At 39.2% G+C, this 25,576-nt stretch overlaps 1 protein-coding gene across 3 annotated transcripts in view; it reads left to right on the top strand.

Moving 5' to 3' along the window:
- The window catches only part of ADAMTSL1 (ADAMTS like 1), a 415,229-nt gene that overhangs the window by 239,913 nt on the left and 149,740 nt on the right, over positions 1 to 25,576 (top strand). For all 3 annotated transcript variants that reach the window (XM_042013122.1, XM_042013121.1, XM_042013123.1), the window contains 2 exons: positions 8,414 to 8,541; positions 20,386 to 20,431. In XM_042013122.1, the coding sequence (XP_041869056.1) occupies positions 8,414 to 8,541; positions 20,386 to 20,431 (174 nt within the window). The remainder of the gene's footprint in view (positions 1 to 8,413; positions 8,542 to 20,385; positions 20,432 to 25,576) is intronic.

The raw sequence follows: 25,576 nt of genomic DNA, 5'->3' as shown, positions 1-25,576 counted from the left end.
TCCTTCCTTCCTTCCTTCCTTCCTTCCTTCCTTCCTTCCTTCCTTCCGAATTCCTTCCGAATTCCTTCCGAATTCCTTCCGAATTCCTTCCTTCCCTCCCCCCCTCCCTCCTTCCTTTTTTCTTAAAGCTGATGAGCACAGCACAGCCAACACATACATTCATTTCTCCCCATTTAGAAAACACTTGGCATGCAATAGCCCTCATCACAGATTACAGTTTTAATTTTCTATCATCACCTTTCTGTGTGCATTGTGGGCTTTATCCCTGCCCACAGTTCTTACTACGTGGAAGAAAAATCCGAAGTCCTCGAGTGCAAGATGCACTTTTGAACCCATGCTGTTGGGTGGGTTCCGAATTCTGAAAAATGATTTCACCTCTCCTGTATCTGAACCAGTCCTAGCCTTAAAAACCCTTCTGAGTCAATAAGGCAACAAATCTGAGGCTGAGCCATCTTGGACTTGCTCTGTATTGGATCACCCATGCCTGGTGTTTACACCAGCACAGCAGGATTTAAATATGACAAAATGTTGTAACTTCAGTCTGTGAGAGTAAGAAAGAAAACTCTTGTATTCACACTGCTCTCCTGGTGTGTTTTTTCATATGGGTAAAAAGGGTGAGAGATAGGACTCAGCTGAGGTTTATAAGGCACTGTTACAAAATGTTACACAGAGCTAAGTGTGCACCATGTTGAAGTGATATGGTGTCAGCTCCATCCCCTGCCAGCAACCCCTTTCCCCGTCCCTCCAGCTGGCTGCTGCCCTTCTATGAGGAGAAATGAGCTCACATTTGGCACATTTCTCCTGGGATACAACTTCCAGTCCAGGTTTAGGAATGGCAGTTTAGCTCTTAATGTCCTGAGATGGCTGTTAATCGATCCTTCCTTGTACTGTGGCACACTAGAAGCTGTGTCCTCCCATATACACAGTGCAGCTATATGGCTTGCTTCAGGGCATTAGGAATCCCTTGGGACTATGAGGACAGCACTGGCAATATTCTTGTCCTTCTGAGATGAATTTATGTGTGGAGATAATTATGTAAGAGGGTGCAACTGTGTACAACACTGAGACACTCTTTTTAGGAGTTCAGTGTGACACTTTGTCCTATTACTTGTGCAATAGCCATATCAGGTCATGGTTAGGGAGGGAGGTGAGGTTATTGCCCTCTCAATAAACCTTTTCTTTCCTGTGCAAAAGGAAAACATACTATAATTTATCTTTTTCTTTCCCTTTAGTAATGAGCCTGTCTTGCATGACTGTGCTCTTAAGAATAAGAGAAGACAAAAAGGAACACAGCACTGAAAAGGACTAACACAGCAAATTTTCACTAATGTCCCTGAACTGAGCTAGCTGTATGTGTATCAGGTGTTTTCCTTCAGGGTAAGGAAAAATCCACCTATTGCTCTTTCCCTTTGTTCACAAGAGCAGAATAAGCATTGGGAAACTGCAAGAGTATCTTGGTGAAATTTTCTCATGATGGATAATTTGTGGCAAGAGGAGTAAATGTAAAACTATCCAGAAAGAGATTTGGATTTTTTTTTGTTTATTCCTTTTTAAGAGACTGAAATAATAAATCCTGGGTGATTTATCTGCACTAGCAAAATCTGAGCGTAATTACCCAAAGTTCAGAATATATGCTCACACGCCTGTGCTCCTGTGCCAGTACCTTCCTTGTGGTTTGGAGACATTCAGATCAAGGGTTCCCTGTGCCAGGGATTTTCCGTAGGAAATACTCTCTTGATCCCCTCAGAGGCCTTTTGCTTTGACTTGCAAGTGAAAAGGAGGCAAAAATTCCTAAGTTAATTTCCAAGACTGTGAAGCCTCAGGCAAGTGGGATGGTACTGTTCAGCTCACAGTTGCATCCCCAGTAGGAGGGAGTTGCTAGCCTCCAGGGAACTGAGGAGACAGTGTTCAAGGAATAGCCACTTTGGCCTCAAGATGTCTGATGCTCATTGCAGCTACTTTTCTTTCCAGGTTGTTTGCCAGGGAAAACGGTGTTGTAGAAGTATTTTGAACAGTTCTGTAGGCATCCTTTTGATCTGGCCATATGGAACAGCATGCAGTTATTCATGGCAGCAATGGCACTTGGGGTCACTCAGCATCTCAGGTGCAGTAAACAACTCATGCAGATTGGGTACAAGGGCATTTTCTCTTTTCATCTTTTAACTTCTGTGAGAGCATGTCTTGGGGTGACTTTATGATGTGTATCCCATATCGCTGCCCTCTGCCCAGAAATTAATTCTTGTGCCTTTCTATGCCTTTAAACTGAGCCTGAGAGGGGGAAAGAAAAACTGAGCAAAACTTTTTCAAAGCAGTTTGCAGCTTGTTCAAGGTCACACAGAGATAGCGACTTTTTTTTTTTTTCCCAGCTGCGGCAGGGGAGCGAGGAAGCACCCGGCTTGCTGCTCCTGGGTCAGATTTTGGCCAGTTGTTCAGTTTCTTTTTCTCCAGAGAGAGACTGAGAGTTGAACTTTTTTTTCCTTCCCTGGAATTTCGGATTTTCTCCCTTTTCTACTGGACTGCTTCAGTATCAGAGCATATCAGGAGGACTTTCCACCGGGCACAGAGGGCCTGGCCCTGAGCCACGCCCCAGCTCCGAAGAGACCAAAGGAGGACTCGAACACTTTCCCAGGTTTTTTCTCCACAGCGAGAGATTTTATTATTTATTATTATTTATTATTATTATTATTTAGCAAATATTTTATTATTTTCCTTTTCCCGTGTTTTTTATAGTTTTTTATAGTTTTTATCTCTTCCACTTTCCTTTGAGGAAAATTTATTTTTCCCGAACCTGGTGGGGGAGGGGTGGTTGTGCCTTCTCTCAGAGGATGTATTTCTAAATTTAGCCAAACCAGCACAGAGCAGAACTTCCATTACTTTGGTAAGCATGTCAGGTAGGTGGGATTTTCTGGTTTGTGTGGTCCTTCTGGAGGCTGGCTGGTTGGTAGGTCTGGTGGCAGAAGTCCTTTTTTTTGCTTTTACATGGGATACAGACCAGACAATGGGAAGACAAGCTGTTTACCATACCAGCTAAACCATCTATCCTGACCCTGAATCTGACCTTTCGGAAAAGAAAATAGGTTGAAGTCATTGGTTTCTATGGCTGACTTCATGAGGTGCATGAAATGGAAAGATACCTCCTTGGAACTGAAGAACATCTATTGTCATGGGAAATCCTAGTGTTTCCAGGGAATCATGCTCCTCAGAAAGATAAAGCTTACTGTTGTCAGCCCTTTCTTCAGTATGGTGCAGTTATTCTGGAAAACTAGATGTGCTTTGGTCATACAGTACCATTTAAAATTACGTGCAAGTCTTTGTCTAGATAGATTAAACATTTTCTTTTCGTGAATTGCAAACTGGATGTGTCAGAATATTTTGCTTATGTTGTTTCAATATATTCACTTTGAAAAGTTTCAACAGTTAGTCAGAAGTGTCTTGTATGTTATCATACTTTTTGATGGTAATTACCAATATTAATTCAACTGACTGTGAATTCGTTCTGCCTTGCCTTTTTTCAAAAGCCAGAGATTTCCAAACAGTTTTCCATGTGAGCTTTAATCCCGCTGTTAACTTGGATGGAATGTAACTAAGATACATAACATTGTGCCAATGAAATCTTATAAACCATACATTTACATTGGTTGAAGCTTTGAAATACATGGGTTTTATAAAGAGTTGAGGTCACCGGCCTTGTCTCCTGCTGTTACACACCTAGGGAAGTGCTGAGAGCAGTTTCTTGCTGGTTCACAACAGACAGCATTTCAGTACTGTGTGAAGTATATATTTGACCTCAGTGATAAACATCAAAGGATGATCAAGGATTACTCAAAGGAGAATGTGTGGCTTGGCAACAATTCACATAGGGATGCATTTAAACTTATCTGAAAAGGCTGGGCAGGAAGACAATTATATAGGAAAAATTACTGGGTTTCTGTCCCTAACATAATTTTTACAGGAGCTAAAGACAAGTTTAGGCAGTGGCCTCAGAGGAGTCTTGCGTATTGTCACTGACGCTTCATCATACCCTGAAACGGTGGGGATATGGTAAGAACCAGATGATATAAATTTCTTAACCAAACTCAGTGACATATTATCATATTATCTGGGAAATAACTGGCCTAAATACTGTATCAATGCCATAGTCCAACAAGAGTTTAACTACATTTTTTACTATCTGTATTGCTGTTTAATCTAGGGAACACACTGGGTACTTGAAGAAAGGACTCCAGCAGCATTTTACTGAATGAGGATGAAGACTGGATGTCTCAGAACCAGAGGAGAAATTAATGAGCATGATCTGTATTTATATACACACTCTTCTGTGTGACACTGACAAATAGTTGGATTCTGTAAGGATAGCACTGTTCCAAACAAACCTTTAAATTCAATTTCAATGTGCAACTAAGATTGATTTTCTTAAGGTTGAACTTCTTTTATAGACGTCAGGACATGAACAGAAGTCTTGCTGCTCTTCATTTTTCTCCCTCTGTGCACCCACACACGTGTACACATATGCTTTTAAAAGAAACCTGGTTCTTTTCAGGGATGCAGCGCCTAGATGTCCAGGTAGCTGTTGTGATTTAAGGATGTGTGACACTTGTATTCCAGATGGTCTAAATGATTTCTGTATACTGTAAGTGGAAAGGGTAGGAAACACCACTGAATATAACATGGATGCCTGAAAACTCTTTAGTAAATTCAGAAATTACTATTAAACACGAAAGCTGGATTTTTTTTGAAGAATCAGATTGGATGCCTAGCTCTATTAGTCCTACTTGGTTATGTCAGATTGCTTTTGTTTGTATTATGAAAAGTCCTTTGTTTGACTTGTAGTTTAAAGCCTTTTTTCTTTTACTACTGTAAGCATTTTCACCTGAGTACCCTATCTATTAGTGATTTCATTTTTTACACATTATCCTTTTTGACTTCCGGTCCAATAGCACAAGGTGTTCTTCCTATTTCTCATTAGACAATTCTTTGGGAGTCTTCCTGCCCTCTCCCACTGGAGCTGAGGTATGGGGTGGTAGATGCAGGATCACTACCAGATTAAGAAGTGTATGTTAAGATAATAAAGGGGTTAAGGAAGATCTGGCATTGGTTAGTGCTAGCAGATAAGCAAATTACTTAATGCTGACATTTCTGACTGGATAATTTTGATGTCAGGACATCGTGAGTTTTGTCTGGTCAAAGCAATGGGTATTTCTTGGGAAGCTCAGGCTGACATGCACCTAGAATGGACAGAAAGGATAAGGAAGGTCTTCTGGTACCAGCAACAGGGCATAATGAGCCTTAATGACTGCATTTAGCTTCTTTCACATACACTGGTATGTTGAGAACCACCAATCTGGAGTATCTCGGGCAGAGGTAAAAGACTTTTTCTATGATGGAACTGTTACTTAAAGAAAGCTTTAAGTGGTGCCAGCTTTGCTTTTTGCAGCTTTAAGGGCATGTACTTCCCTCTACTTTTTTTTTTTTTCCTATTTTTTGTTCCTTCTCTTTATTCTCTATGACAGGAACTTCAGGGCTTTAAAGAAGTACTGTAGGAGCTCTTGCACTGCAGAACTCTTGACTGCTACTTTAATGTAAGATCTTAAGGTTGATTCATTTTGTTGAAAGTGGGTAGAAATTATTAACTACCAGTATAAGCTACTTTTGAAAAATCTATGTTAGACAATGAATTCTAGCTAGTAATTGTATAGATATCCTGTATCTTGGATAGAACCGTAATGGACAGTTGTCTTCTGATTTAAAATGACTTTTTGGGTATTGCTAGAATTTCAAGCTCAGTCTTAACCATGTAGCTCACAGGAAGGAAAACACTCTACTTTCTTTAACATTAAACATGGATAGAGTTGAAATGAATTATGTTTATTCGACTTGTTAAAAGAAAACTTGGAGCCTGTTCCAGCTTGAGATCACATGTTTTTTGGGAATATATAGGTCTTAAAACAAATTTTGGAATGCAAGTAATAGGCTCACAGATCTCCTCTGGGTGGGATTACAGTTTATGTCAGAAAAACTTGGACCTTTAGAATATCTAGTTGTGCTGATGCTTGTAATTTGTGCTGAGGTAAGAGTACTTGGTTCACGTGAGTTTACCTTGCAACCCTTTTTAATTATGTCTTTGGACTTTCAACCAGGGCTGAATGATCAGGTCATGCACCCATCTGCAGTTTGAAGATATTTGTTTTCCTATAAACTGGAAGCACAGACATGTGTTTTAATTTTAAGAGAATAAAATTACAAATACTCATTTTCATTTTATAAAAATTACTTTTCAAAAAGCAGTCAGGTGATTTAACCTCAGTAAATTTTTGTGTCTTCTCCTATCTCAAATGTAAATCTGGATACTGGGTCACATCTAGTCATAGTTAGAATTTGATCATTTATGAAGCTTTAATTTTTAAATTTACCCTTCCAATTATCGTGTTGAATTTTTTTTATATATATATTTTAATAAAGGTAAGATAAAATGAGTGTGTCAAATAATTATTACACACTCATTAGACAGACCCCGTATTATCTCTCACAGACTAAATTAATTTTTACTTATGAATAACAAGATTCAAGGCTGGTATATTTCACCATATTTCATTACTAAACTTCTACACAGCTTCACTGAAGGTAAAATTATTTCAGTGTTGAGTTATCTCTGTGTCTCAAATAATCTCTTAGTGTTGCCATCAAACAGGAGGTTCTGATTGATGGCAGAGCATCGCCAGCCTGGAAAGGGAGGGGATTGCCCTGCTCTGGTCTGCACTGGAGTGGTCTTACCTCAAGTCCTGGTGGCAGTTTCTGGGTGCCACAATATGAGAAAGACATCAAACTGTTAGAGAGCATCCAAAGAAGGGCTGCAAAGACAGTGAAGGACCTTGAGGAGAAGCTGTATGGGGAGTGACTGAGGTCCCTTCATCTGTCCAGCCTGGAGTAGAGGAGACTGAGGAGAGACCCCATTGCAGCCTACAATTGCCTCATAAGGGGAAGAGGAGAGGCAGGCACTGATCTCTTCTCTGTGCTGACCAGTGAAAGGACCCAAGGGAATGGCCTGAAGCTGTGTCAGGAGGAGGTTTGGATTGGATGTCAGGAATAGGTTTTCACTGAGAGTGTAGTTGAACACTGGAACAGGCTCCACAGGAAAGTGGTCACAGCACCAGCCTGACAGAGTTCAAGAAGCATTTGGACACTGCTCTCAGGCACGTGGCGTGACACTTAGGGTGTCCTGTGCAGGACCAAGAGTTGGACTCAATGATTCTGATGGGTCCTTTTTAACTCACCATATTCTATGGTGCTATGAAAGCTGAGGCTGATTGCTGTAACATGGGCCAGCAGCGATGCTTGCTGATGTTCCTCTGTTCAGGGTGTACCTTCAAAGTCTCCCTCATATTGTTGTTTTGTCTTCTTATGAATATCAAGTGCAGTTAGAGCTGCTATTCACCAGGTGCTGGCCCACAGCACAAGTCAAGCTTTGAAGGAGAGTACTGCCTGTCTCCATCAGACACAGGCATTTTTGGTGCACCTTTGCAAGGTTGGTCAGTTTTTCCAGCAAAACCACATTTCCCACTGAAACAGTATCTAAATAGATGGTTAAATCATTTGCGTCCATAAAAGTCTATGTTTCTGAGGTGCATTTGCATGAATGAAAATGAAATGCTGAATACAGGTATGACTGCTTTATTTGAGGCAGGTACTAGTATCTATTTATGACTTAGTCCTGGAAAAGCTGAGCATTTCTGAGTCTTTCAGTGCTGCTTCTCTATGAAGTTGTTAGAGCACAGCCACTGGCATTAACAATACCACTGTCTGGGTCTGCGCCTGACACTGGTAACTCCTGCTCTTCAGGGAATGTGCATTTTCTTTTTTAAGCTAGCAAACAGTAAGGATGAAACAGTTAGGGAAACTTTGTCCAGCAAGTTTCATAGATCTTTAGACAGAGAAGCAATGATAGTTCAAATTCTTTGTGGTGCACGCATGAAAGTGATTATACTTAATGCCTTTTTAGCACATTTTTCCTTAGGAGTTTTTTGGAAGGTACCTTTCAATATGCCTTTTCGTAGTTTCTAACACAGCAGCAAAACTTCAGAGTACAATTTCTAATATCTATAATACTCCAATTCTTAATCAGAAAAAATCCTTTGTCTCACTGTTGTTCAAAGACGTCTCTTAGAGCAGACTTCACTAGCCTCAAACTGAGACAAAGTAGGATATTCAAAAGATGAAAATGACCTCATACACCATTCACTACGAAGGAACTGGTTGTCAACCAGTAGGCATGCCAGAGAGGAACATATTTATTCAATCTATTCAGTGCTTTCAATAAGCAGGATGATATCCAGTAAAAAGAAAGGTTAAACTAGCAACAGTATTTTTGACACTTAAATGTTGTTTCCTGATTTTTTTTCCTTCTCCCTCTCCTCAGAGCTCCAGAACAGCTCGCTCGGAGGAAGACCGAGACTCACTGTGGGATGCCTGGGGCTCGTGGAGCGAATGTTCACGCACTTGTGGAGGAGGGGCTTCATATTCACTGAGACGCTGCCTGAGCAGCAAGTAAGTGGCTGGACGTTTTTTACTTCATTGGTGGAAAAATTCAACCTACTCATGTATGTCAGACCATAAGAAGTAACCAGTGGAAATCTTGACCTACATTGAAATTTTCATCTCAGTGTCAAAAAATTATGGTGGTGGTTGTTTTTAATTCAGGCAGGCAGCCAACATGCTTGATAAGGCAACACTCTCTAAAATATAGCAAGAACCGATGGATATAAAAAGTGGTCTGGACAGCTTGCAAGGCTGCCAGCACCTGAAATTGAAACTTCCCTCCACTTTCACCATTTAAGCAGTAAGAGTTGTCATGCACTCATACCAGGATACAGATAATTCACTACATTTAGTACCCCACAGTCTCAGCCACACTGACTTTAAAAGCATCACATTAATCAAATGTGGGATCCTGAGCTACGGAAGAAAAAGTAACAATTCTACAAAGGATATCTTACAAATTAAATTTCAGATAGGAAGTCTTTCATACCGGCAAGGCCCCTCCCAAGAAAGAGAAATAAAATGGTCTGGTACAAAGGTGAGTTCTGGGTACCCAGTAAGGCATCTGAGATTTTATTCCTACCCAGTTACTAGCTTGCAGTGGAAAATGAACAATTCATTTGACAACATTTCCACTCTTTACTTCATGTAAGTTTTACCTGCAAAATATTTCTAGCAAATACTTTTTCTATCTACTTTAGGAAAAAAATTACCTGCAGTCAACATGGTATATGTGATAAATATTAAGAGATTTCTGGTAAAGGATATGAAGGGAAACTCCAGACCCAAACTTCATGGCTTTTTGCCATCTCTGATACCTTATATATTGTAGGATAAAAAAATCTAATACAATTTTCCATCCTGCATACTTTCTTTCATATTTTTATTCATGTGCTTATAAAACTGATGTTAATATAACAAACAGTGGCCATACAATCCAAATAATTTCCTCTGTCTGGCATCTTAATATGTGATGTTGTTTAGTGAAGACCGGAAACACCATAAGGCATTGAACCATAACATCAGAATAGGATATTGTGTATTTTAGCTTTATCTGTGAACAGTCTCCTAGTAGCCCCATTTATTGAGTTGACTGTGTGCAAAAGTCTGCTGGAAGAAAAGAGGCAAAGACATCTGATGAAATAAGTGGAAAACCAGTACTTTGCTAATCCATTCCCATGGATTAAAAAAAAATATTTTGGTTTTAAATGTGGGGCCAGATTTTAAGACCTTGTTAATTTCATGGCCAACTGTGGTTCTGCATTCACCTCAAAATCTGAAATTTCAGAGACAGGAACTTAATTTTAATCACAGTATATCATTTTCCATACTTAAAAACGTAAGTGACCTTCAGTATGTTGCTTTAATGTAAACATGAACCCAGGCATATCAAGAGATCTGAGGAATCTGAGCAGTAGCAGCTTTCTCTGCTCCCTCACGAGAACTGTCTCAGTAGGTTCTAGAAGGTAAATCTTGACGTTCCAAATTGTACTAGTGGTAGTAGTCATCATGGTCTTCTGTAATATGTGAGTGTAAATCATTTCTTCTGGACGCTCTTTGATTCTTGTGCTCTTCAGGATGGCCCTGAAGTTTCACCAGTGGAACAGGGAATAACCTCATAAATTACATGGAATTGTTTTTCATACACTACCTTACTACTGTCCCTTCAGGACACAAGCAATGCTTCCTGCCTGAAGAAACCAGCCACAAACTATGAGCCATTCAGACATAGAAACCCCCAATTTCCAGGATAGGAAGCAGGGAGTTAGTTAGGTGCATGGCTTTTGGTAGGCAGTAGCAATAAATCATAAATAGTAACATTTGTCCTGGAATTAGCACTCTGTCAAATGTGTGATAGTTTTTCCTTTTTCCTGGTCTACATGCAATTGTTACTTAAGTAAAGGGTTTAAATTATTTCTATTTCTGCTGAGCATTTTAAGCTGCTAAGTCAGAGAGGGAGCAGGGTAAAGAAACTTGTCCAAGGTTTCCAAATAAGCCTGTTCACATGAGTACTTCGAAGCTGGCAAGGCATGACCAAAGTGTCCATCCCCGACGGACAATCTCTTCGTCAGTACAGTTTATCTCATGTATTTGTTGTGTGTAATTTCACTGCAGCATGAAGGAAGATACTACATTCTTCTGGCAGATGAAAACTGGCAATACATTTACATGTTTTGGAACAAATTAATCCTTAATATTTCTCATCCTGGAAGGAATATTCATTGTGCCTTGTATCTTTTAGTTCTGTGTGAGGGGACTTTCAGAGCATCACATGAATAGAGAGAGCGTAGTGCATCTGCTTTGAAAAAATTCAAAGACTAATTGCCCATTCCTAAACACCACTAATATATATAGCTAAATAAAGGAAACCAGCTTTCTTTCCAGCTTTTGTTTGCCAAACTTATGTTAGTGCTTGTGTTGTTTGTTTTGGGAACATGTTTTGTGTTAGGCCTTCACAGCTGTGATGAAAGAATGGAAAGTGTTAGTGAAAAATTCTGTATTCTTGTGTTTTAAATGGCAAAAATTTCAGGGTAGTGGCTGTTTAACAGTACTTTTCATTAGAACAACTGGTTCTGATTATGCTAAGGACATTATGATAGTGATATAAATACATATGCTAGTCACACAAGCAGATGGGTTGTCAGCCCAAGTCAGTTGTATGTCCTGGAATCCCATGCTGACAGCAAGCACTGGGTCACTGCAAGGGCAGAATAAGCCCCAGGAAAATAAAGTTTTGCTAATTAGAGTGCTAAGACTCAAAGGATGACGCTTTTCTTTTTCACATTAACTCTTTATAATTTTTGATACTGTTGTTACTTACAAAAAGGACAGACACCCTTTAAACGTTACTGGGTTTTCTCTCAGTGAACCTCCCAGATGAATTATATATTAGGTGGACAAGTAAGTGTTTTTTATTTTATCATTTTAGAGTGTTTTGCCCTTCAGTTTTCCTATCTTTTTTTTTTTTTTTAATGAACTGCCATGCAGCACTACTCATCAAAACCTGTATAGAGGAGAACCACAGACCACTCCTATTTTTCTTGAGGGCCAAACTACCAACAGTGGAGCTTCTGCAGGGAACCAAGTTTTATTAGCTGTTGGCTGCTTAGGATACAGAGATTATGGAAATACATAGGCAGAGCAGGTAGAGAGGCACTGCAATACGGATTTTGCCCTCTTACTGAGAATCCAACTCTTATTTGTTGCAGTCTGTCAATTGTGCAGCACTGCTGGCATTTATCATTTAGCATAACGATGGATAACAACTCAAATACCTTCTGTCCAGGTTTTAATAACTGTCCATACTGATTCAAGCAGCTCAAACAGAGCAATAATAAATACCTGAATTAGATATCTGAAATTCATGTGCATTTGTTTCATGTGCTGGGATACATTCTCAAATTGTAAAAGAAATTATAGATTCTCTTATTCATTTGTTCATCCATCCTGACCTAAAAATATTCTGTACTTTCTGAAATTGTACTTTACATATTTATGAGTTACTACAGTAATAATGATACCATTTTGCTGTGTCTAGGCTTGGCAAGAAGATAATTGTGTTTCTTTTTCCTATCATCTTCCAAATTCACCACCACTTTCTTTTAAAGTAAGGCTGCATGTAGCAGAAGATAAGCATGTCCTAGAGTTTTGCAAATTATTTTTGCTCTTAGTGGATAAGTAGTCTATTTTTTAAACTGCTTAGAAACCCTTCATGTTACTGTTGCTTCTGTTTATGAAAAAAACATGAAGCAAAGAATTGGAGTGTACAGCAGAGTGCTGAGCTAGTTATGGAGTCCCAAGGATGCTGAATCTGAGCTAAAGGGCCAAAATTTGAGATTATCACTCTTACCTCTGGGAAATAATGTGTAAACTTCTGAACAGGGTGGAGGTTTTCCACCATTAAGTGAGGGGTTTATGTGTAGTACCAGAAGTCAACATTAACATTTTCCAGACAGATTTCCCCCAGTGTAAAAGTGTCAGAGATTTAAAAAAAAAAAAAAAAAACCACACAAAAAAAGAAACATCAATAAAACAAAACAAACAAAGAAAAGCACACATTAAAAAAAAGGTGGAACAAATGTGAGAGAATTAATGCCATCATTGTTCATACTCTTCATATTGTGTCACTTACTGGAACATATTTTTTTCTCCTTTTCAAATACCTCCCTTCCTTCCTTCAGCTGATGACTGTCTTTTGGTAATGCAAGTGAACCACAAATATGAAATAGCCTTTCTTCTAGCTTGGCTTGCTAAATTAGCTGCAGTGATTCACTATTTTGGTTGTTCGGCCCATTGCCATTGCATTCTGCAGAGTGAAAACTACAGATCTGCATAAATGACTCTCAGCTTTACTGTCATTTGACTTGGTTGATAAAATAGCAATCAAGACATACCTTTGATGGTTAGGTTTAGTAAACTAGGTAAATTAGCTAAAATTAGGTCAATTTTATGATGTGTGCATTTTTCGTAAGACAGAAAAGGCCTAAGATAAATTGGGGGTTTTTTTCATTAAGGAGTAATATCTTCTAATTTTGATCACACATATTATTGATTCACAAATGAAACATCGAATGGTTTCTGTTTGTCAGACAATTGAATAGATGCATGTTATTCATGTTAGTTTAAAGTTAAATAAGAGAATAAGAAACCATTAACAACATTTCTGACTAGCATTGAAAACAGGATATATCAAATACTGTAAAATACTGTTTTATCTGTATAGAGCTTTGATACCAAAGTATTGACTACTATTGCTGCTTCAGAACTAAATTTAGAATGTAGTCCCAGCATGTGGCTGTGACCCTTATTTTCAGGCTGCAGTCACAGACTCATCTGTCTCAGAGGCTTTGATTCCCAGAGATTCTGAAGTTTGTCACATCTAGCACTGATAAAAGGTCCTTTAAATTTTCTGAGTGAAAATTACAATGGAGCAGTTATGTAGGCTGGGAGTTTCTTCTTTATCAGATACAAGCTAACATACATTACTGTAATTATTGTGTAATGATATAAATGCAGCCTGCTCTGTCCTGGCACTACTAAATAAGCCAGATTAGGCCATTTTATGAAATGTTCCTATATTGGTCAAAAATGATCAGTTTAAATACTGTGGGGTTTTATGACTTTGAGAATAAGTCCTTTTCTAGTTTAAGGTCTATGGAATAAAGAGCAAAATATTTGTGCACAGATGCTATCAAAGTGGTTGAATGCATCCCCGAAAGTAAATAGCATTCTGATGAAGCCTACCACATCACTCATGAAGAGTACAGTCAATGTAATGAAATCCTTAGGTGACCTGCGCTATGAAATTATTTAGGAGGATGTTTCTCATTACCTTGTTTAAAACTGTATCTGTATACTAGTGTAGTATATTGCTTCCTTCAAAGACCTTCAGGATACCTGAATTGCTGGGGTTTTTTCTGCTTCAGCTGATACTTCTAGATGGTTTACTCTGTAAAGGACATCCTCCATGATATACTGTATGAGTCCAAATAGTTGGAAGAAATTTTTGGTTTCTTCAGTTTTTAGGTGCTTCTAGTTAAGGCTGTGCCACCTAGCAGCATTTTAAAAAGGAAGTTATTATTCTATTTACTCTGCAATTAGTGAAATCTGTAATTATGAGAATTTTGAAACCATTTTCTACTTTCATTTGATAGAGAAGCTCTTCCAAAATTTTGAGAGAGATCTAACTCTTTCTAATGGCAGAAGCAGCAAGCAACAATCTTACATCTGAGTCAACATGTCAACACTAAAAGAAGCTGCAAATTTCACACTATGTAAATCAGTATTGTAATCTGTGGAGTGACTGCTCGTGGTCTTCAGAAAACCAGTTAGACACACTGTGATGGCTTTCCTAATTTCTGGCTTCAGTGCCTCACTGAAGTATCTAAAATTATAGAAAATGCTTTCCTAGTGTTGTTTTCCTATGTAATCCCTTGCTAGACCTGACACAGAGATGTTACATATTGGTGTTTTGGGTGAAAAACTGATACGTAGTAGAATGAACAGTACTCAGCATTGTACCTACAGGTGAGTGATGGATATGGTCTCCATAAATCCATCTCTCTGCTGAGAAGTAGCCTACCAAATAAAAATGTCTGTCAAGCCCTCATTCAGATGATATACTGTTCATATGTCCAGGTTCACTGGAAGAGCTCTTAGCCATTCATAAGTCTTTCAATAAATCAGTTCTGGGACTTAAATTTAAAAGAATTAAATCAGTCAGGCCTTTGCATGATGTAGAGTTTTTGTAAGCCTTAATTCCTGTAAGAAACCTAAGATGTGATTCTCTAAAGATTCTCTAAAGACCAAGAACTAGATTGTACATGAGAAAGTGTGCATTTCAGTGGAGGTGGGCTAACACGTAGGCTCAAACTTCCTCAAAGAACAGAGAACTTGCAATCCTGTTCAGCACATTTGTTTTATAAAGACTGCAAAACCTGGATCCTGCTCCAATTTCTAGCATGTTCAGATTTGGGGTGTTTGTACTTCTGGGCTTGAAATATGTTCTATGTGGTTTATTTGTGATACAACAGGACAGATGAGATTTTATATTGTATTTCTTTCCACTTGGGTTGTGAAGAGACCCCTCATCCTTGTTTTGCTGAAAGGCAGGGGTTTTTTTAAATTTTGCTTTTCTGCCTTTCTAGGATAGTGAAAAACATTCTCAACTGTAATTGCTTTCTGTATATCTGCAATACAAGTTATGTGTGCAAATCTAAAGAAACTTCTTAAAATATTCCTAAGAAAATAAAAAATACTGTAGTCACAAAAAAATATGTGAGACTAAATGCTGAAAATAGTGTTCTGAAAGCACTCTGACTTTTTTTCTGTATTTTCCTCTTTTTTTTCTTAAATTGGATCCTTGTTATTTTAAGTGGACTAGCCAGTCATATTTTTCTGAGTTTAGGCAGTGTTATTTAATGCCAGCTGTTACTTAGAAAACAACAATCAGTGACTTGGAATGAGGCAAAGAAAAACTTGGAAATAAAAATTTACCAGAAGGATACTGTGCAAACTGTATCAAAAGCTTTGCTAAATTCTAATAAAAATACATCTGCTAGTCAACGAGATGACTCACCTTAATAAGGAAATTAAGTTAGTTAAACAGAACTTTCCCCTTTTGAACCCATCTGCAACCCTCACTTTCCCAGTCTTTCTTCATAGGAGAGGTGTTTCACCCCACTAATTAGTTTTGTGACCTGGATCTGCTCTAACAGCTCAGGTTGTGTCTCTTGCTGGGCGCCCAGACCTGAGCACAACACTCCACACGGGGTCTCATGGATGCATAGTAGAGGGAGAGAATCATCTTCCTTGACCTGGGGAACACGCTTCCCTTCATGCAGCCCAGGATAAAATTGGCTTTCTGGACTGCAAGTGCACATTGTCAGATCATATTTAATTTTTCATCCAGCAATATCCCCAAGCCCTTCTCCGCTCTTGGTCAATTAATCACTCAGTCTGTATTTATACTGGAGATTGCTGCCATGCAGGATCTTGTGCTTGGCCTTGCTGAGCCTCATGAGGTGCACATGGGGCCATTGATGATAAGTATAATAACATCACTTATGTCAGAATTATTGATTGCCTAATACCAGGGTTGTGAAAAACATTATTTATGAAAAACATTATTTAGGAAAAAATTGTCCTTTCATGGCCCCAGATCAGTACACATGTTTTTATTTGCCTTGCTGGTTTTCTGCATGTAGTGACTGAAGTTGGTATTTTGCCTCCTGGTTGTTTATTTTTCAACTGCAGAAGAAAGAATATTTGTATGATCTGTAACTAAATTTGCCAGGGAAATTTGGCTTGTACATCCATGCCCAATTTTCTTGTCTCAAAGTTAACTACTCATGTAACTCTTCTGGTATTTCACATTTCAACAACATTCAGGAGCTTGTAGGAGACCATCTTCTAAACACAGAGAATGAAAGATTTTACAGATGCATGGCAAAATATACCAGTGTGTCTCAACAACCCATGGTGGCAGGCAAGGTGATTGTTAACAAAAGGATATGGAAAAATCTATAAAAATCTTTGCAACTTACTGTCAATTGAATTATTTAGACATGAGTTTAGCAGACCAAGCCAAATAGTTTCAAAAGGTGAACTTCTTAAAATCAGTGCAGTCCTGATTCATCTTTCTTGTTCACAAAAGTGTGGTGTTCAGGCCCTTCCTTCTCACTTCCTTTACAGGAAAAGGGGTGTGCTGAAGAGTAAAAGAGACTCACTTTTCCTCAGAGAAGGACAAACACAGAAATTGTATTGAGGATGACGGGGGGTCATAACACTGTGCCACATTTTGGAAAGAGGTGAGAGCAACAGGGTGAAGGAAGACAGATGAAAGATGCTGTTATCCCTGTGTGTGTAGCCTGGCTTCATGCCACAGCCTGCCTAAAGATCTCATGGGAAATGACAGACCCACAGCATACTTATCTCACAAGTACAGTGCAGAAACCAGAATCTGTCCCAGAGAAGTGGCTATCAAGGGGTGTGAAAATAAAGTAGGGGAGATTATTCAACATTTTATCAACTTCCAAAACCCTGTAGTGAACAACTGCATCAAAATTCGCATGCACAAAAATAACCCACCCATGGCTCACAGTTGCTTGTTTATAAGGAGACTTGTTTCTTAAGGAAAGCATTTCAAACGCTGATGACTGCTGAGAGTGGCAGGAGCTGATGAGGTCCTCCTCAGCAAATCTCTTTCATAGTCTTTGGTAATTACAGATAAAGGCAGCTTTGGCAGGGGGTTGCTATTCTTTCTGGCATGGATTTTTGTGAGGCTTCTAACTCTAGCTGAGCACAAATACACATCTACTTGAGACCTTTGAGGGGGGGACTTGAACTAAGTCCATCTACAAACTGGAGCCTGGAGGAATAAATACCAGGGGTTTGGGTTGTTTACATTAAGAGAAGTGAATATTTTAATATATTAAAAGTTGTTAACCTCTTTCCAAAACTTTACTGGAAACAAGTGACTAAGTTTAAGGAATGAAACATGATTCCCAACAGCTTGCTTTTCTTTCATATTGACATGATAATAATTCCTTGTTAACCCAAACCCTCAGCTACCTTTTTCCACTGAAAAATCTCCTGCAGTGTAGGTAACAGAGAAGGCTAGAAGTACTGCTTACTTCTCCCACTCTTTCTGTGCTCTTCAAGATGAACTTGGCATTTTGGTTGACTTCTGAGTTTTCCTACTGGCTGTGTGTACTCCTTGTTGATAGGAGTTGTCATTTATATCCTGCAGAGATCAGAGGAAAAATGATGACTATATCTCACAACATGGCTCACTAATCTGCTGTGGTCCTTCCTTGAATGTTAAAGGCTCAGTGCTGTGGAATTCTGCAAAGCGTCCATGCTGAGATATGCATGCAAATCCCATGAGTTTGACTCCAAAAGTAGTTACTTGTGCTTAAGAGAATCTGGAATACTGTCCTGAAGTAGGGTAGATCTGAAACAAAAACTACTATGCAAATCTATTGTGAAAATATATCATCTAAGGCTAAAATCTGTTTACTTGCTTTCTGGTTGATGGGTGATGACTGGGAAACTAATGAGTTTAAACAACCAAACTCCAAAGTATGGTCTTGCTGAGTAAACAAGGGGGATTTTCTGAGAGTGTTTCCTAGCGTTCATGAATCATAAGAGCACTAGCTGCATCCAGAATTGCACATTGTATCTGAACATCCCTGGCCATTAGCCAAAGGAGGAAAAATGGAAGAAAAAAATGGAATAGTTGTTTTGTCGTATGTTTCAGTTACAGTCATGGAAATTGTGCTAATATCAAGTCTGTGTGAAGGAAAGTAATGTCTGATGGGTTGTGTGGCATTTCTGAGAGACACATGGGGCAGGTAGCAAGCTTGACGAACAAGCTTGCTACCTTCAGTGTAGTAAATAAGGCCTTCACTAGGACTGCCTACATTCTGTGTAAAATACTTCTTTATTTGCTCTCTATCATTAGCAAAGTACCTTTATTGAATGCAATATGAACACAATTTTTTCAAGCTTGCCTGTATTGCTTAGGAATGACTGGAATAGTGGGTGTGGGTGTCGCTTGAGTGTTTTGTTGTTGTTACTGGGTTTTTTACTTAAGTTTTTTAGTTCATAGTCTATTATGAATGTAATTTTTATTAATATACTTCCAAACCCAATTTTTTTCTACTGCTAGATACTCTGCGCACATTTTTCATTTCTTGCAAGCCTTTAAAGATAAAAATTTAGTGGAATTAAGTACATAATACTACAAAATAAATTAATTGGTGATAGTGATAGTGATTAGTGATATTTCTATTATGCTTTTCATAGCATTTTTATATGCCAAATGCTACACAACAGAATGTGTTATCTTTCCACTTAGACTGACTCTGAAAATGTGATGAGGTTTATTTACTTGTTTGTCTCCTCTTGCGATCATTTAGACAATTGTGGTACGTACATGACTATTGGATGAATTTCACAATTACGTCCTGTGGATAATGAACAGAGAGGATGACTTCAATAATTTCAAGGAAACTTGTTCTCTTTATTTTAGAGTTAACTCAGTAGGGGAAAAGTTTCTCTGCTTTAAAAAAAAAAAAAAAGAAAAAAAATCAATGCAGATGCTGTTGTCCTTTCCCTTGGATAGTTCAGAATGCTTTGGATTTTAAAAATCAGGCTTGGCAGGCACTTATTCCTGAAAGAATGTGGGCTTGTTAAGTCCTGGCCAAAAAAAAAAGAACGGGGTGGAGGGAGGGAAAGTTGTGAAATTAAGAAATTAAAAATTTTAGGAATTCTATTCTCTTGAAGGATACATTTTAAAATCCAAAAAGCCTGCATTCTGATCTGCACTGAGGACCTCCTCAGAGTATACTGTCTGAACTCATAAAATACGTGAAACTTCACCTAAGGTCAAATACTCAGAATACATGCTGCTGAGTGCAAAAAAGTTATCTGGCTGTTGACCTTTATTTTGTGAGCCCTGCCAGCATCAGGGCTGATATGGGTCTGCTGTGGGAAAAAAGAAGGAGAGCCATGAAGAGCACACATCAGAGTACATGCTTTCCTTGACCTCACTGGGCTGCTCTTTGAATGCTGTTCTGCAGCAGCGAATTGAGGGGAAGCTTTTATGCTCTCCTTCTCCCCTCATATGAAATTGGGAAAAAGCCATGTCATGCTAGCCTGAAAGACAGTAAATCTAAACTGAAAGAGAGTAGGTTTAAGTTAAATATTATGAAGAAATTTTTTACTGTGAGAGTGGTGAGGCACTGAAACAAGTGGTCAGGAGAAGCTTTGGATGCCCCATCCCCAGAAGTGTTCAAGGCCAGTTTGAATGGGGTTCTGAGCAATCTGGTCTAGTGGAAGCTGTCCCTGTCAATGGCAGAGGGATTGGAAGTAGATGGTCCCTTCCAACCCAAACTATTGTATGAGTTCATGCTGCTGCAGGCATTGTTCCTCCATCCCAGCGCCCAGTTTTTCCCAAGAAGAAGACAAAGCCTGCCTGCTCAGACTGTGTCAGTGCTAGACTGTGTGCCCAGGAAGACACAGAGCTATGCCCTTGTGAAATCATTATGAATTGCTTGGAGACATGAGACATTATTAATGTGATTCTGATGCTGTTTTTCAGCTAAATTCTGTATTCTCACTTCTAATCTCATTTACAAACTGATGCTACCTTCTAGAAAATAATTTTAAAAGAAAGGTAGGAAACTAAGGAGTTGTAGCATACCTCAGTAGGGACAGATAATCCTTTACTTTGGGGAAGAGAGTTGGTGGGGGAGTAGGGGATTAGATATGGGAAAGTAAACATTATGTGTTGGCTTTTTATATTCAGCTATTAATGTTTTTGGGTTTGTTTTTAATTTTTGGACACAGGACCTGTGAAGGGCGAAACATCCAGTACAGGACATGCAGCAATGTGGTAAGTGAAGTATAGCTTTGATACGATACAAATAATCACGTATGATAATCACTTCCATATTACAGCAAATAATTTGGTAAAGCGATTGTGAGAATATTGTAGCTATCTAAACTACTTTCATACCACAGGACCACAGAACCACACACAAACCTTTGTCAGTGCTTGAAAAGTAGAGAGATTACAGCATAGCCTGATGCTAAAACTGTCTGGAAGAGATTGCAGTCACAGCCACCACCAAGTCAGTGAAACTTCGGAGCTGGTCTTTACAACCTCCCTGGCAGAATCAAGACATCTTGTGTTCTCAGTAGTACTTTGATAACCAGCTGGTTCACATTGGCTAGTCTGTCAGGCTGGAGGATTAAGATGTTAAGAATTGAAGACAAGTTAGTAGAAGATATGTGATTCTATGATTCTGTATGTTTCTGTTCACTTGTGCCCTCACAGCATTTTAATTCTGTTGTGTGTCTTAGAGAAGCAGTTTTGCATAGCCACTACCAGTGTTTTGGCAGTTCCAAAGGCTCTTGCTGTTTTTTTTATATGTGGCAAATATAGTTTTCAATACAATAAAGTAAGAAACTTCAACTTCTGTCTCAACAAAGTGAAGGTGTGTTTTCACTGGTGAAAATTGAAATAGAGGCTTTCATATGGAAAGTTTTATTGAGTGCCAAGAATAGTAAACGCTCTCAAGTTACATGGAGAAATGTCAGTTTTACTAGTAAAGATGGAAAATGAAATCAAACGTACACCGGGCCAAGCTTTCTCATGCCTGATAGGGACATATTCAGGAGCTTTTCAATACATGCTGTGTTTTAAAAGTTTAAAAGTTTAACTTTAAAAAAGGAATATGTTAGCTCATATTTAGCTTATCTTTACTTCAATAGACCACAGTTCATAATGAAAGAAACTGCTTCTGAGTTTTAGTGTCCTATGCAGTAAGATTTCTCTCAGTTCTTTAGGACTTGGTCTTTGATAATCCCTGTGAGCCCATTCCAACTCAGAATATTCTGTGATTCCTCTGAAATTTGTTCTGATTGTATTGTTTGGGTTCCTTAAAAGTCCCATCAGTCTAGCCTTCACCTTCCCTAGCTGACAGCAACTTGTGTAGCTAATAAATAGTCCAGTTTTCCTCTAAGGAACTTAGGCGACCCCACATCTATGTGAGGAATGGGAAGTTTGATTTGTGCTAGTCAAGTTGCAGGCCATAGCTCTGCTATATGACACAAAAAGAAAAAAAAAAGAAACAAAGAGATACTGTTAAAGGCTAATTGGACTACAGTTAAGCATTTGTTTTGTTTTGGTTGCATACTGTATGCACATTGTGACGGTCCCTTTCTGTGTCTGATCTGCCCCTGCGTATGTTAAGAGCAGTGAGACAGTAGCATCCTGCTCTGCTGCCATGAGATGTTCCTGGATCACCCTGATGAAAGGCTGGAGCTTTAGCTGGGTTGCAACCCTTATTTTCGAATCACTGAGTTTAACTTTCCAAGATAAGGAGTATTTCTTTAGAAGTTATTTTTAGCTTAGGTTCTGCTTTGCAAATGTGCACCTGAACAGTTTTCCTTCAAAATAAAACCTTGCATAGTTTTTTCAGGCAATTCCTTTACGTATCTTGTATTTGGCAATACTGGCTCCAGAATTGCCAACTATAGCGGGTTCAGTTCATAACCAGGCACAAACACCAATTAAGTGCAGTGGTTTGGTTCAAAACATCCATTACTTACTTATTTACCTTCTGTGAGGTAAGAATTAGGAGAAAGCAAAGTAGGCACAAAACTTAAAAGAATATAAAAAAGTTTATTAATAGACCTAAAAGAAAGGAAAAAAAAGTCAGACTAAATCTTCAGAATACTTCTCTTCCCCCCACCTTTCTCCCTTCTCCCACTGACAACGTAAAAAGACAACCCTTGAGATTTTCAGTCAGTTTACCATCTCTATAATAATTTCTTTTTTCAGTTCACTTGGGGAGAGGAGTCTCTCTTGCTCATGCTATGGAGAGATCTCCACAAGAAGTTCTCTCATGGCTTCAGTGTCACAGCAAGACAGCCACCCGGATTGGTTCTCTGCTCGCATGTGAGAGCTCCTTCCCTCGACTTACAGCTTTCCCCACAACTGTTGTCGAGGGTCCAGTCTTGAGCTACTGGGGTACCATTTTAAGGATGAGCTGTTCAGAAGCAAAAGGTTCTCTTCACTTATCTCTGGGAGCATCTTCATCTCTAGGAACAGAGGTCTTCTTCTTCTTCCATGGGAGCAAGGGTCCTCATCACTTTCATTTCTCTCTGTTCAAGCTTCTCATCAAATCACATCTAATTCAACATTTGCTTGTTTCAGCACAGATACTTTTGCTCACAATTACAGTTTGAACGCTCCACCCCCCCATGCTTTCATGAAATTACAAAGGGTACTCTGATAGATCATAGTCCATCACCACCATAGCCTTACAACAGAATTTCAGCTTCTAGGTTTGAAGCATCTCCTCTTTCTCCTCTCTCGGGGTTTCAGCTCTTCCTTCTTCACTGACTTTGGTGTCTTTATGGTGTTTCCTTCACGTGTCTTCACCTTTCCCTTTCCTCTGACTCAGGAGAGGATTGATGTCTGCAGGCTTCATCTGTTCTGGACAAGGGTCAGTCTCACCCAGGCCTTGCAGCTGGAATTCGCCTTTTGCTGTTGCTCACATGATCTTTGCCGGGCAGCGGCCTCAGATGAATTTCGGCCGCACTGGGTGAGGGCCGGCCTGGCCAGGCCGAGCCGCGCTGCCGGGCCGCCTGCACGGCGCAGGGCTGTGGGGGCTGCCCCGCACGGAGCAGGGCTGCGGGTGGAACAGGGCCACTCGGCCCCGGGGTGGCTGTCTCCCGGCCGGCCCGGCCCGGTCCGCACCGCACCGAGGGGGCTGCGCCGGGTGTCCAGCGAGCAGAAGCGGCTGAGAGCTCAGCCAAGACAAGCCCCTGCCAACTCGGCCGGGCTGCGCCGAGCAGGGCCCGGCCCGGCCCCGCTGGGCCGTGCTGCGGCCCCCCAGTTACCTGTCCAAGAGCCGGAAGAGAGAGAGTCTTCCAGGGGTTTGTTCGTTCTTAACTGTGGATCTCAGAGCCGTGTCAAGCTTCTTAAGTGACTTAAAACGTTGCCAATATTCAAACTGGCCGGTTGATTGGTTCTATTGGGTCTGGAGGAAGCTGTAAGCACTTCTTTGCAAAGAATCACTTCCGTGGCTGATGGAGCCTTCTTTAACTGGAAACCCAAACTATGCTAAACCATGACACCAACCCAGCAATGAGGTTTACAGCTGCAGAACTCACTTAATTATTTCATACCAAATAATCCAAAACAAAGCTTTCAAGCTTTCAGCTTTACTATGCTGAAATCACTGACAATTTTTCCACTCAAATATGAAGACCCAGGACTGCATTTATGATTTTAAACCATTTTGGTGGGGAGTGTAAAGAATGGCTTGTGCAGTGTAAATCTAAAGCCATTTGGGAGCCCCAGGCTTACATCTCTGTTCTAAAATCCATTCTGTTACTGAATTGTGCAGTTTAACACTGAAATACTCTTTGTCTCTTTCAGAATAGTAAAAAAAAGTTAAATCATGTACTTTGTCTTTAATGAAGTCTACTCTTTTGTCTCCACAATCCAAAGATGCATATACACAAATTGGATCTTGAAAACAACTCATTAGCCCATAGCTTGTTGTGGAATTCTGCATTAGGAAAGGTCCACAATCTTCTGTGTATTTTTCTTAACTCAGATTTTGCCTTTAAAGATTTCATCCACAAAGACACTGAAAATCCAAAGGATGGAAATTCCAGGCTCATGAGACCTATGTTTTCATCTCTTACATGACGGTCTTTGCTTTGAAGGCAAGAAAGATCAAATCCCCCCATTTTAGTCCTGCAAATGAAGCTAGCTATCATGCATCATGGAAAATTCCTTTTTGATTCTTGTGAAAATCACTGTGTCCTGAAATACACTTTTCATTACCATTATCTTGTGCGTAGCTTGAGGAATGATGTTCATAAAATAACCAGTGTTTTTGTTTTTTGCAAGCTGTCTTTCCGTGAACTTACATGGGATTTTTTTATGACCATCCTCTTGCAGGAAAGGATGGGTAGTCACATATACTAAAAGCAAATTATTTGAAATGTGAAATTGGAGAATTGGAAGAATACTTCTTGGAGTCTGGCAATGAACACATTTTATAGACACTATCATTTGCAAGATTTTGCTACAGCTGGTTTTAATTCATCCTGAAATTAAATTACAGAGGGGGAAAAAAATGAGATAAAGAAAAAGAGAGGCAAGGGGAAAGAGTGGCGTGCGTGTTTTTCCACTGACCTATATTAATTATTCCAGAGGTGCTGAATAATTTTGCGTAATAAAGACTGTAGGAAAGACTGATACTGCTGTCTGTAAAGCTTCTGAACAGTCCTTAAAAGAATAAATCCAATCCAGTATGTTTGCCTGTTGTTGATCAGAAACTAGAAAAATTATGGGTATGAAGCCACATGTGTAAATAGTAAAAGAAGGAATGAGAGAATCTGAAGATGATTTAGGGTTGAATTGCATCTGCTTTTTTTCTTCTTACTATTCACATTGACTTCAAGCATGTTTCCAGCCATTTTAGAATATAATCATGGGAGGGATAGAGGCAGTTATTTATTTTTCTTTAGAAAATTAGTCTGAATGCAATGAAAACATGTTTTTGCAAGTATCTGGGTTGTTATACTGAACATTATGCAAAATAAACAAATATATTTTCAAAATCTGAGTAGGGTTTTTTTATTTGTTCTCTTTCTTTTTTTTTCCCAAGCTAGCACACTCTTTTTTCCTTCTTCTATGTTCATTCTTAGTTGCCAGGTGTTCTCCAGATTTTGTACCAGACCGTCATGCCACCTCATATGCCCTCTCTCTTTTTCAGTCCTTTTGCCACTCTTCTGTCTTTTCCTTTCTCTTCCCTTCATTTATATGCAAATCACTATGAAGGTTGTTTGATTATGTACTGTCTTTATGCCTTTCTTCTCAGTTATCAAACTCCTCCTTGTGACTGAAAGCATTTTTATTTTCCCTGATACTTTTCCTTTCATTGCACTGCTTTCTGAATCAGAAGAAAAAAAAAAAAAAAAAAAAAAAAAAAAGAAAAAAAAAAAAAAAAAA

The sequence above is a fragment of the Corvus kubaryi genome, unplaced genomic scaffold (genome assembly GCF_017639235.1).
Source record: "Corvus kubaryi isolate FWS band 111438036 unplaced genomic scaffold, C.kubaryi_AGA036_p1.0 split1-37296, whole genome shotgun sequence".
NCBI classification, from domain to species: Eukaryota; Metazoa; Chordata; class Aves; order Passeriformes; family Corvidae; genus Corvus; species Corvus kubaryi.
The sequence above is the reverse complement of the archived record's forward strand: the minus strand, read 5'-3'. Positions and strand labels throughout refer to the sequence as shown.